Source organism: Lontra canadensis, unplaced genomic scaffold (genome assembly GCF_010015895.1).
Source record: "Lontra canadensis isolate GAN:19392208 unplaced genomic scaffold, GSC_riverotter_1.0 scaffold3, whole genome shotgun sequence".
NCBI classification, from domain to species: domain Eukaryota; kingdom Metazoa; phylum Chordata; class Mammalia; order Carnivora; family Mustelidae; genus Lontra; species Lontra canadensis.
In genome coordinates this window covers 1,781,915-1,795,095 of record NW_022630997.1, presented here as the reverse complement: position 1 = coordinate 1,795,095, position 13,181 = coordinate 1,781,915, and the positions used below count along the sequence as shown (strand labels likewise).

Below are 13,181 nucleotides of genomic sequence, written 5' to 3'. Positions count from 1 at the left end.
TTAAGATCAACTGACTGTTTATGTGGGCCTACTTTTAGGTTCTCTATTCTGATCACTCTCTATTCCAACGTTTTTAGTCTTTTGCTAATACCTCACCATCTTGATTACTATAGTCTTCAAACCAAGTAGTGAGTACTCCAACTTTGTTCTTCAGTATTATTGGGCCCACTAAGTCTTTTACTTTTCCATATAAACTCAGAATTAGTTTGTTAATATCTATAAATTAGCTCACTGGAATTTTCATTCACATTTTTTATTTGATTTTGAATCTACATATCAAATTTGGAAGAATTGACGATTTAACAACATTTAGTCTTCAAATCTACGGAATAGCTCTCCACTTATTTTTCCAGCGTAAACATGAAAAAAAAAGTATTAAGACAAACCCCAAATTAGGGGGACATTCCACAAAATACTTGACCAGTACTCCTCAAAACTTATCAAGGTTATCAACAAGGAAAATCTAAGGAACTGTCAATAACAAGGGGAGGTGTCTTAAGGAGATTTGACAATTAAATGTAATATGGTATCCTAGAAGTGATCCTGGAATTCAAAAAAGGACACAAGGAAAAGCTAGAGAAATGTGAAGGAAGTATAGGCTTTCATTAACAATGTATCAGTACTGGTTCATTACTTGTAACAAATATAACAAAATGATATACAATATCAATAGGTTTGGTTTATATGGAAACACTCTACTATTTTTGTAATAATAAGTCTTGAACTTCTAGAATTAAGTTTATTTTAAAAAATACGGATGCCTGAGTGGCTCACTTAGTTGGGTGCTGGCCTTTGGTTCAGGTCATGATCCCAGGGTCCTGGGATAGAGCCCCTTATCAGGCTCTCTGCTCAGCCAGGAGCCCGCTTCTCTCTCTGAAATAATTAAATAAAATCTCTTTTAAAAAGTTTATTAAAAAATAAAGTTTATTTTTAAGACAAAAAAATTCAGAATGCATAGCAAAAATATATATATACTTATGAATTTAGTACCACCTAAACCTGAAGGCATCCTGCATATGGCAATATTTCAAAATCCAGTTCCCATCTCAGGTTTTATGTATACTGCTCATTTTGAAATTCAGTCAAAGCAAAGACTCTTCCATCACATTTTTTTTTAAAGATTTTATGTATTGACAGAGAAACAGAGAGCACAAGTAAGCAGAGCAGCAGGCAGAAGGAAAGGGAGAAGCAGGCTCTCCCCCAAGCAGGGAGCTTGATGTGGAACTTGATCCCAGAACCCTGGGATCACTCCTGAGCCAACGGCAGCCACTTAACCGACAGGGCCACCCAGGCGCCCTCCAACACGTTATTTCTGACAAAGGTTAAAATTTAGCCTGTTTTTTCCTCATCTTTTATTTTCCTATGCACAAAACTCAGTAAATGGATGGCGGGGAGCAATCGAACCTAAGTCATCTCCTTATGCCCAGCTTAAAAATCAGTAACTGCCAAATTGCACACAAAAAAAATCTTTCCACCAACATTTGGAAAGTAATTTGGGGAACCAAAACACTAGTTTACACCATTTTTAAAAAAGGTCTTAAACACTACATTTCCACTGTTAAAAAATCATCCTTTTCGGGGCACCTGGGTGGCTCAGTTTGTTAAGCGACTGCCTTCAGCTCAGGTCATGATCCCAGAGTCCTGGGATCTAGCCCCCCACCTTGGGCTCCCTGCTCAGCAGGAAGCCAGTTTCTCCCTCTGCCACTCCCCATTCTGTGCTCTCCTGCTCTGTCAAATAAATAAAATCTTAAAAAAAAAAAAAAAAAACGGGGGGTCTGGGGGGCTCAGTGGGTTAAGCCTCTGCTTTCGGCTCAGGTCATCATCTCAGGGTCCTCGGATCAAGCTCCACATAGGGCTCTCTGCCTGCCTCTCTGACTACTTGTGATCTATTTAAAAAAAAAAAAATCTTTAAAAAAAAATCATTCTTTTCCTTGTAAGGAAAAAATCTTTAACAAAGAATTATTTTCAAGAGTTAACACCATACAACATTATAAACCATGTAACTGTGCTAGGAAGACAACAGGCAGAAATGTCCCTTAGCTGGGAGTTTTACTAGATCTACAGATTTAGTAATTCTCTATTATTTCTTCTCCCAACTATCCCATCTTTCAGGAATGTTGCTTCTGAACATTCCTTCCAGCAGGACAACTACAAACAAAACTCCAACTCTGGTATATTAACAAGTTTGCAATGAGATAAATCACAAAATACACAGAAATAAGTATCTTTATACAGTAACATATGTCACCCCATATTATACCAAATCATATTTTTTTTAAAGATTTCATTTACTTATTTGACAGAGAGAGAGATCACAAGTAGGCAGAGCCCCGGGCAGAGAGAGAGGGGGAAGTAGGCTCCCTGCTGAGCAGAGAGCAAGATGCAGGCCTCAATCCCAGGACTGAGATCATGACCCAAGGTGAAGACAGAGGCTTAACCCACTATGCCACCCAGGCGCCCCTCAAATCATATTCTTCATATGCAAATGAAAACAAACCCTTCTACAATAATTCAAGTCAATGTCAACATTAATCCTGGCAATATGGAGAAAAGTCCCATTTTCATTTGAGTCCATTTTATTACCCAAAAAAAAAACAAAAAACAAACAAAACAAAAAACAAAAAACAAAAAACAACTCTCTAAGAGGAAACAAAAATGTAATACAACTAGATACTTTGTTAGAATAATAAGCCTTTCCTGGTCTAAGGGGAGGGAGGACCTACCTATCTTCTTCCTGAAGCACACCTATGCAAGGTTATTTTGTAAAATCCAACAGTACCTCAGGTGTTTTTAACAACTATTTAACAGAAAACATTTCTATCAGCCAAAAATTTGGAAGTAAATGTTTTTAGTTAAACTTATCATTCACATTATAAATACCACAGCAGCAGCACCAAAATAATCTATTGTATCCAATTCCCAGTCTTACACTGAGGATTTAGATCTTTTAGTATTCTATATAAACACTTGTCAAAATGCCTGTAACACAGAACAGGCACAAAGAGTTAAAGTTGAGAGCTGGCCGCAGCCTGGTGATGTCAAAATAATAAACTGTCTAAAAATAATTCACCTACCCAATCTCTTATTTTTAAATAGGGGAGTGTGATTTTTTTTAATGTCACTCTAAAAAACTGGAAATCTTGTTTAGGGACAGAAGCAAAACTAATTTTCCTTTTTTTAAGATTTTATTTATTTATTTGTCAGAGAAAGAGGGAGCATAAGCACAAGCAGAGGGAATGGCAGACAGAGGGAGAAGTAGGCTCCCTCCAAGCAAGGAGCCGGATGCAGGACTGGATCCCAGGACCCCAGGATCATGACCCAAGCAGAAGGCAAACACTTAACCAACTGAGCCACCCAGGCATCCCTAAAAGTAATCTTCACTTCCTAAACAGCCAATCAAAATTTATGATTCCAAGTTCTACTTTCAAACTCTGAAACAACAGGTTTAAAGAAACCAAAGCAAATGCACTAAAACAGTATTTTTTAGGACACCTCCACCAACACTAAGAAAAAAAGCAAACACGGATACCAAGCAAGGATGTTTTTAAAGGAAAAAAATGGAATGGGAACAGATATCATGATAATCCATGAGGGGTGAGTTCCAGTCTTTACCCTAATTTACATACTGGGAGAATTTAGTTCCTCTTAATTATCTAATAAGGAAAAAGAAAGTTTTTGAGGCTAGAAAGAAATACCACACATTAAAGGCTCTATTGCAGTGTTTTTAAAAATGTTCACTTCCCTCACGTTCTTGAAATAAAGATTAAAATCTGGAATTATGAACTAATACTCGGAGGATAAGCATTCTGATCTTACCGTTCAGACACAAGGACAAACTGTATCTATCCTAAAAGATAAAGTTTAGGTCAGCCCTTCAATATTACTAGTTGATGTGTGCTACAGACTTTGTGGATAAGCTACAACGTTACACAATTTGTGGGTTTAATGACAACCTTATAAATCACTGGTAGAATCTAAACTAAAACGCTGTTACAAGATCAGAAGCAACTAATTCCATACTACTGACAACATAATCTGGAAAAGGGGCTTTCTCCAAATGATTCCGGTGCATGAATTTCTTGCCTGTAACTGCTAGGCCGAGTTCTCACCTTCCCAAATGATTACTATGATCATTTCCAAAAATACTGTTCTGAATTACAAACTCAGAGTAACCTGAACTATTCTAAACTTATTCACATTTTATTAAAATAAAACGGATTAGTTCTGAATGTGTTTGAGGCCACAAATGTTACAGATAAAACCCATACATAAAATGAGATTTTCTCCATCAAATGAAATGTGCTTTTATAATCCTACTTTTGTTAAGTTTTGTAAGCAGTGCCATGTGCCATCCACATTCCGCTCACTTTAACACTTTGAGAGAGCAGCTCTCATTCACAAGACCAAAGGTACAGAGGTCCTATTTGAAAGTTAAGGCCTCTACTACAGAAACATCCAACCTACCTTTTAAAAAGACTGCAGCAAGGAGACAGTACAGCCTTATAAAAACCTACATAAAATTAAAGCCCCCGCCCACGTGTCCCTTCATCTTCTTGCTCATCTTGCCTACTTTAATTTCAGATGCTTTCCTCAGCTTTCCTTCATGAATCAAATCTATTTCAACTTAGAAAACATGTAAAAGCATTTAAGATTTGCTACACATGGGGCGCCTGGGTGGCTCAGTGGGTTGAGCCTCTGCCTTCAGCTCAGGTCATGATCCCGGGGTCCTGGGATCGAGCCCCACATCGGGCTCTCTGCTTGGCAGGGAGCCTTCTTCCCTTCCTCTCTCTCTGCCTGCCTCTCTGCCTACTTGTGATCTCTCTCTGTCAAATAAATAAAAAATCTTAAAAAAAAAAAAAAAAAGATTTGCTACACATTGGAGAACCCTTCTAATTAAAAAAAATTACTAAAGCACTAAGCTCATATGAAGATTCAGAAGGGAGGAGTAATGAAAGAAACAAGGCCTGAACACAAGGAATGTGTAATATTTAGGCCATCAAGACTACAACGCTTCAGACTATTAGCATAGGAAAAACTCCTGTCGGTAAACCAAATGATTGTGAAACAGATCTACAAGAGCAATTCGAACAGTAACTGAATCCCAATCATTCTGTATACCATAATATAATTCTAAATTTTTAAACATAGAAAAAAATTCTAACTTTGCTACAGTTCATTTTATAGTGATAAATTTCCATTTCAATCAATTTGCTTTTCTAGAAATTAACATCCTTGGCCGCCTGGGTAGCTCAGTGGCTGGGTGTCTGCCTTCAGCTCAGGTCATGGTCCTGGGGTCCTGGCATTTCGACTCCCTGCCCAGCGGGGAGTCTGCTCCTTCCTCTCCCTCTGATCCGACCCACCCCCCCCCTTCCTGCATACTCTTTCTCTTACATAAATAAAATCTTACAAAAGAAAAAAAAAGAAATTAACATTCTTAATTCTTGCCTGTTCTATTAGATCACTGGTTAAAATGAGTAGTCATCAGATCTAAGTTGTGGTTTTAACTGATTTTTAAAACAATTACTGTACTCTATTCCCAAGAATGTGGAATTATATCCCACACTCTTACCAACCCCCCAAATTGTTACTTTTAAAGTAACAACGATGGGACAAACACACCTTCAGTCCTGACAAGTTATCAGCAGTATTAATTTTATGTATTGACTGAAACTGAACTTTTCATAAGAGGAATTTTCAAACATGCTAACAAAATAAGCTCCATAAACATAAAACTCTAATAGGCGTAGTATATCCACCTACAACACGGATAAGACCCAAAACCTGTTTGGGTAAAGAAAGGGTGAAAATAAGAGCCATGAACGCCCTACACACTTAGAAATTGCTGGGCTTAAAAAACTCTAAACGATAAAGTTTTTAAAAGCCAGAGCAATGCATAATACATTTGCACCCCAAAAATGCCAACGTAATAAATGCCTCTTGAATACACCAGCACACGCACAAGTTTTCCTGAAAAGGGCCCGTGGCTTAAGTACACCTAGAAATAAAAATCGGAGGCAGCAGCGCTGTGGCGAAAAAACGCCTGATCTGAAAGTCTAGAGACCTTGGTTCTAGTCTCCTGGCTCAACAACTAACTCCGAGTGACCTTGGGTAAACATTCTCTCCAGGCCTCAATTTCGTTATTTTTAAGCGAGAACTTTAAGTCCCTCTCTTACAGTATTAACTCTGTTCCAACTTCATGTGATCAGGAATGGACTTTGGGGCCAATACTCAATGCCAGAAAAAAAACAGGTAACAGGTTAAATGGGTCAGAGCCCCCGAAGCGGAGATACAGTGACGGAAAAAGGGTAAGTGGACCCTGACCCGCAAAGGCCGGCGCTGGATTTGGGGGGCGGAGGTGTCTGCAGGAGGGCCGGAGGTGGGACTGCCCGGCTCCCCGCGCCCGCAGGAGGTGGAGTCGAGGTTCTCGCGTGCATTGTCCCCGGGAGGGAGCCATGTTTCTTCCTCCCCGGCACTCCCAGATGGCGGCTGGGGGCGCGGGGCCTAAGCAACCGAAAGCCCGGCGACCTGGGGCTCCGGGCGGAGGCGGACAAGGGGGGTAAGGAACTCGGGCCCCAGAAACCTATCTCCGGGACCGCGGCCCCGGAGACCCACCAGGAGGGGGCGGGGAGAAGGAAGGGCCCCCAGAGCGACGGTTCCCAGCTCCGCACCTCCCACCGGCTCCGGTCGGTCGGAGCGAGAAGGGAAACCATGCCCACCCACGGACCCGGACGGCGGCGGACAGGTCGCATCGACCACCTCTCTGGCCTCAGCCGGGCAGCGGAGCAGCGAGAAGCAGGCCGGGGATCCTCGACCTCCGAGGCCTCGGGCCGACCCAGCCCGGAGCGCCCCGATCCCCTACCCTACTCACCGTTGGCGCGTTTGAGGGCATTTTCCGGCCTCTGAAAATAGGCCGGCATTTTGGCGGCAGGCTCAGCTCAGCCGGCGTCAGCGAACTCCTTAGTGGCCCGGGCCGGGAGAGGAGACGAAGGGGAACCAGCGCGAGGTTCCACGCGCCTCGCCAGCAGTCGCCCGCGCCCAGCCGGCCAGAGACGGAAAGGAAGGAGCCACGTGACCCCCTGCACGGCGGCGCCGCCACCGCCCAGGCCCCGGATGTAGGGGGGGGGGAGAGGTCCTCCGCGCGCAGGCGCGCTGCTCTCGCGCGCGCCGGCTGACGTGGCGGCTGCAGCCGTCCTCCTTGCGCGCCGCTTCCCCCTCACGCCTCGTCGGGGAAAAGCTATGGGACAAGGTTCTCAGGCCCCTTTCTCCTTGAGGGAGAATGGGGGTGAGAAAGGTGATACTTGTGTCAGAGTCTCTGCCTGGCGAGAAAGAAGGCGTGTGCACAGATTTTTGGACGCGCTTTGTGCGGAGTCATGCAAAGTTACAGTCGGGTCCCATTCGTCCAAGGAGTGATCTGTCGCCGCTGAATGAAAATGCCGAATATATTCGTTTATCGGACATGCGCTGAGCAACCATCGCTAGGCCAGCGCTGCTCACCGCTGGTTAATAGCAGTGACCTGTCCCTTGACGGACTAGCAGAGGAAGGAGGGACGCGGTAATTACATTAGCAAGCTTCTTTCATATCGGTAAAATTAAAAAGTTGCTGACACAAAGGTTGTCCGGAGGATGGGAGCGCTCAGAGAAGGTGAGTTTTGAGCTGAGACCTGAAAGACGGGGCCAGACTGGAGACAGTAATCTGGCAAGAGGACAGAAGTTCTGCATCAGAGCGGACTTTGCATAATGTTTGAAGATACATTGGAGTGTTCTAGCCTTGACATTCAGTACACACCGCAAAGAAACGTAAGAAAAACCAGTGTTAGCTGCAGGGAATCAATTTCTTGGGCCCCTTGCTACATACAGTCTTGTATCATTGATCTCCAGTTTTAATGCTCGGTCATTAACTACTACACCTAGAACCTGAAAGCCATTTAAACTGAATCTAATAACTCAAGCCCTAAGTATGAAATTAAGATGAGTTCAGAAGAAAAATTCAGGGGGCGTCTGGGTGGCTCGGTGGGTTGGTTAAACCTCCGCCTTCAGCCCAGGTCATGATCTCAAGGTCCTGGAATCAAGCCCCGCATCGGGCTCTCTGCTCAGCGAGGAGCCTGCTTCCCCCCTCTCTCTCTGCCTCTCTGCCTACTTGTGATCTCTCTGTCAAATGGGTAAATAAAATTTAGAAAAAAGAAAAAGAAAAATTCAGAAAGCAGCAGTGGAATAAATTGTTCCAAATTTATTACACATTTTGTAATAATGCATGAACTATGCAAATGAATGACAGTACTGTAACAAGGGAACCAGGAATCCACAGCACATACACACAAAAAGCATTTTCCCCCTCATCGTTTCTGCCTCAGCAAAGAGGTTTTTCTATTTAAGTAAATTTATCCCTATAAAGAAAGAAAACTTGGGAAATGCAGGAAAGATCAAAGATACATCACAGATTCTAAAAAGGTTATTTAAAAATTAACTTCAGAGAGTTCTTCCTCCAAAATTCTTGGGCCACTCCAAATGTCTAAATTTACTTCCCCCAAATTAAGAACCAGACAGAGTTGAATAACAAGTACTAAGAAGCTATAGGAACTGTTTTATGGGGAAGGATCAAGAGACTCGTTTGTGTATGCAGTAATTAAGTCAAAATTAAAGAGCTAAACATAAGAGCAAATACAGCTTTTAAATGCTCTAGATAGAAAACTATTTGGTAGGCCATAGAGAAACGTAACAGAATAAAATAAAAGGAAACCTGACCTAAATATTAGAAAAAGCTTTCCAACATTCTTACCTTTTTCATTCTCATATCTTGAAGAAGATGGTAAAATAATATCATTGATTATTACTCATTATGTGGTAGACGTAAAACAAGACAAACACTAGAAAATTTGGAGCAAAAAATGAAATTCAATGTTTCTGCATCTTCATTCTTTTCTCTCAAGTTCAAGTAGATAAAGCATTGGGTAATATAATAACCAATGATCATTTAAGTGCATTAAGTACAATAAGTGTCTAGTACTGTATTTGTGAATAGTCTCAACTTCCAGAATAAATTTTATTAAATTCAGCCAATAGGAGGGGATGCCTGGGTGGCTTGGCTGGTTAAGCATTTGCCTTCAGCTCAGGTCATGATCCCAGGGTCCTGGGATAGCATCCTGCATGCATTGGGCTCCCTGCCCAGCGGGGAGCCTGCTTCTCCCTCTGCCTGCCACTCCCTCCTGCTTGTGGTCTCACTTTCCCTCAGACAAATAAATAAATAAATAAAGTCTTAAAAAAAATTTTTTTTTAATTCAGCCAGTAGGTATTAAGTACCAGCTAATAGCCTGTTTTCAAGGAGTTGATGTATCACTGGTGAATATGGATGAGTACACAATGAGGAGCAAGATAGGATCTATTCTGAGCCAGAATAAAAGCATAATTACTTGTTGATTAATGCTCACTTTGTAGAAAGCAAGTAACCTGAATATGCTGGAAACCACTTTAGGAAGTAGTAAAGAGAAACGATCAGGCTAGTGAAGGTGTTTCCCTAAACAAGCTACTTTTGTACTACATATAACTAGATAATTTCTCTAGTACAGTGTTTGGAGGTTTTGAGTAGAGCAAATAAGATTCTCAAAAAAGAAAAAAAAAACTTGTTGGGAGCACAAAAGAATACTACATTGTACATATTTGCAACATGATACAGCTTTAAACCAAGTATCATATTTTATAGTTTACAAAATGCTTTCTCATTCGTCATTTTGTTTACAAGAATGCTGGAATGAAGGTATTTACACTGAAACTAAACAGTTTCAGAGTGTTAGACCATGGTTCACCATTACACATTCCTTCAACAAACCATTATCAAGTACCTACCACATGCCCGGTACCAGAATTAAGTGCTTGATAGACAGATGCACAGCAGTGAATAGGACAGACTTGGTTCCTGCCTTCTTGGACTTGGCAGCCTAGAGAGAAGAAAGACTTCAAACAGTTGCCAGAAGCTTCTTGAAGATGGAGACACCACTCCAGTCCAGGTCCCCATTGTCTTTCCAGGTCCATCTGTCACCACACTCAATGTCTTTCAGTTTCTTAAACTGAAAACCCAAGAGTGCCATCCCTTCCCTTGGGACATCTACCACCACCACCCATTCCTTGTTCTCAACAACAACAACCTATTTCTCCACATTACTTGTCACTTCCTCCAGGATTCTTACTGAGCCCCCAGATTAGTTTGGATTCCAAGGCACAGAACACCAATATCATCCCATCTTAGCACTGATCAGACATCAATGTAATTACTTGCAGACTATAAGCTCCAGAGTGGAAGCTTTTGTGTTCTTCACACTACATGTCCAATGCCTGGCAGATGAGATACTCTCAAAAAATGGTGGAGAGATGAATGAATGAATCCCCTTATAAAGATTTATATAAAAATTTCTGCTATACCTGTGGGGAAGTAACAAGTGCCAAAGTTCAATGTGTGTCTTCTTTTATTTGTAGAATATCTACCTATCTACATGGTGCTCTCAATCTACTTGAGCCCCAGCATGCAAATACCAAAGAAGAAACAATGCTCTTCACTCAAAACTCCTAATTGCCCTGGTATTAAATGTCCAGCTGTACCGAAGTTCATTTGTGACTTTCTTCAAATAGATCATGCTTTCCTACACGTGTATATCCCTTCTCTTCTTCCTATACCACCCATTGTTACCTGATCAATCCCTATGAATATTTTAAGCCTCAGCTCAAAGACTTCCTCTGGGGGCACCTGAGTAGCTCAGTGGGTTAAAACCTCTGCCTTCAGCTCAGGTCATGATCCCAGGGTCTTGGGATTGAGCCCCATATCCGGCTCTCTGCTCAGCAGGGAGACTGCTTCCTCCTCTCTCTCTGCCTGCTTCTCTGCCTACTTGTGATCTCTGTCTGTCAAATAAATAAATAAAATCTTTAAAAAAAAATTTAAAAAAAGATTTCCTCTGCAGAGACTTTCAGCCAGTGGGAGGCTGCTCAGGCCACCATTAACGTGAGTAACCAGGCCATCTCTGGGCACTCTGCTGCCCCAGCAACTGGTGGCTCTAGTCCTCCCTCAAACCACTGGTGCCTGGATCAGTGACTAACTAGCTCTTCCCTCTAGCTATTTCTAGAACATTCTCTCTCCTCCCTTGAACTGTGAATATTGAACTTCATGCCATTAGACTAGACCGCACGTGATTCCTCTATGTGACAGTCCTCTATAGGCATCTGCAGATCTGCAGGTCACAACCCCTCATTCCTTGACTCTTACTTCTCTCTGTCACCAACATGATTGTCATAATTATTAGTGGTTTCTATACCATGTGGATGATCCTGCCAGTATCCTGGCCACCTGGCCTTCACAATTGTGTCCTCTACCTTACCTCACTCACTCACACACATGGTGATACCATAGAGTCTAGACTAAGAAAGAGGAAACTTGTTCTGTAAAGGACTAAGTGGTAAATATTATAGGTTTTGCAGGCCAGGAGGCCATATCTTCGATTCTTGAAGCAACTGTTCTTGCTTCAAGAATAATAGTTCTTGGGGCACCTGGGTGGCTCAGTGGATTAAAGTCTCTGCCTTCAGCTCAGGTCATGATCCCAGGGTCCTGGGATCGAGCCCCATATCAGGCTCTCTGCTCAGCAGGGAGCCTGTTTCCTCCTCTCTCTCTGCCTGCTTGTGATCTCTGTCAAATACATAAATAAAATCTTAAAAAAAAAAAAAAAGAAGAAGAAGAATAGTCCTTGTATATATGTGTGTATATTACATTTAAAACTGTAAAAACTAGGGTGTCTGGGTGGCTCAGTCAGTTAAACCTCTACCTTTGGCTCAGGTCATGATCACGGGGTCCTGAAATCAAGTCCTGCGTCAGGCTTCTTGCTTGGTAAGGAGTCTGCTTCTCCCTCTCCCTCTGCCCCCATGCCACCCCAGCTTGGGGTCTCTCTCTCTCAAATGAGTAAATAAAATATTTTAAAAAACTGTAAAAGCTATCTTGATGAGCACTGAGCAATATATAGAATTGGTGAATCACTCTATTCTATACCTGAAACTAATGTAATAATATATGTTAACTATACTGAAATTAAATTTTTTTTAAAATTTGAATGTAATGACTAAAAAATAGTGAAGACTGTTCTTATTCTAAAAAAAAAAAAAAAAAAAAAAAAAGATTTTATGTATTGGACAGAGACACAGCCAGAGAAGGCAGTGGGAGAAAAAGCAGCCAGCTTCCCGCCGAACAAGGAGCCGGTGTGGGGCTCAATCCCAGGACCCCAGGATCATGACCTGAGCTGAAGGCAGACGCTTCACTATGGAGCCACCCAGGCACCCCATAAGGACTGTTCTTAGCTCCAGGCTGTGTAAACACAGGCAGTGGCCCCACTTGAGCCCCTAGGCCCTGTTTGCTGACCCCTGCACTACACCTTGTCACACCGCTCTCTCAGTTTCCAGATCTTGATTTCAGGCATCTCACATTCTCGTTCATTCCAGTACACCACAACCCCCAGCAATCCTGCTGCCTGATGAACCTGCAATCCGGTCATCAATCCTACTTCCGTTACTCACCGCTGCTCCCCATCCCTCATGTCCTCTGTTAACCCTGCACCCAACTCGGATTCCATCATTTAGTTCTTTCCTTGCTCTGCTTTCCCTTTATTTGGCCCCAACCCTAGCCAATCCAAGCATCCTTCTGCTCCTTGCCCACGGCCCAGCATGACCGGGGGAAAATATACAACTGTGTCAACAAGTCCCACTTCAAATGTGTGACGAGCTGCAGCAGGCCCCGTGCTCCTCTTCAGCCATCCTACTGCTCTGCTTCTCGAGGCTATGTCCCCGTTCTCCCTGGTGACTGTGCCGTACATTTTCCCCTCTCCGGTCCTCTCCCCTCAGCCGCTGGCTCCATTCTCTATAGCGCGGCAAGCGGCGGAGCAGTTGGACGAGAACGTGCCTCTGCACCGTGCCGTTGACCCACCCCTGCTCCTGTACTCGATGCTGCCTCTCTCCCGGTACCCTTCCGTCTGTGCTCCTCTAAAGCCGGCCTTTGGTGCTGGTGCCTTGGATTCCATCTCCTCTCGCACCGCAGGCTGTTCGCTGCTGCCTCCCTGAAACGCTGTCTTCACTTGGCTTCCGGGATCCCCTTTTCCCGATTTTCCTCCTACCTCTTTGACTCCTCTGTCTCTTCGAACTGCCATCTCCTCATCTCT

At 42.9% G+C, this 13,181-nt stretch overlaps 1 protein-coding gene across 2 annotated transcripts in view; it reads right to left on the bottom strand.

The window, feature by feature from the left end:
* Nucleotides 1-7,090, bottom strand: part of EIF3A (eukaryotic translation initiation factor 3 subunit A) — a 38,061-nt gene extending 30,971 nt beyond the window's left edge. For both annotated transcript variants that reach the window (XM_032878746.1, XM_032878756.1), the window contains exon 1: nucleotides 6,869-7,090. In XM_032878746.1, coding sequence (XP_032734637.1) covers nucleotides 6,869-6,917 — 49 coding nt within the window. In that variant the 5' untranslated portion in view covers nucleotides 6,918-7,090. The remainder of the gene's footprint in view (nucleotides 1-6,868) is intronic.
* Nucleotides 7,091-13,181: the final 6,091 nt, after the last annotated feature.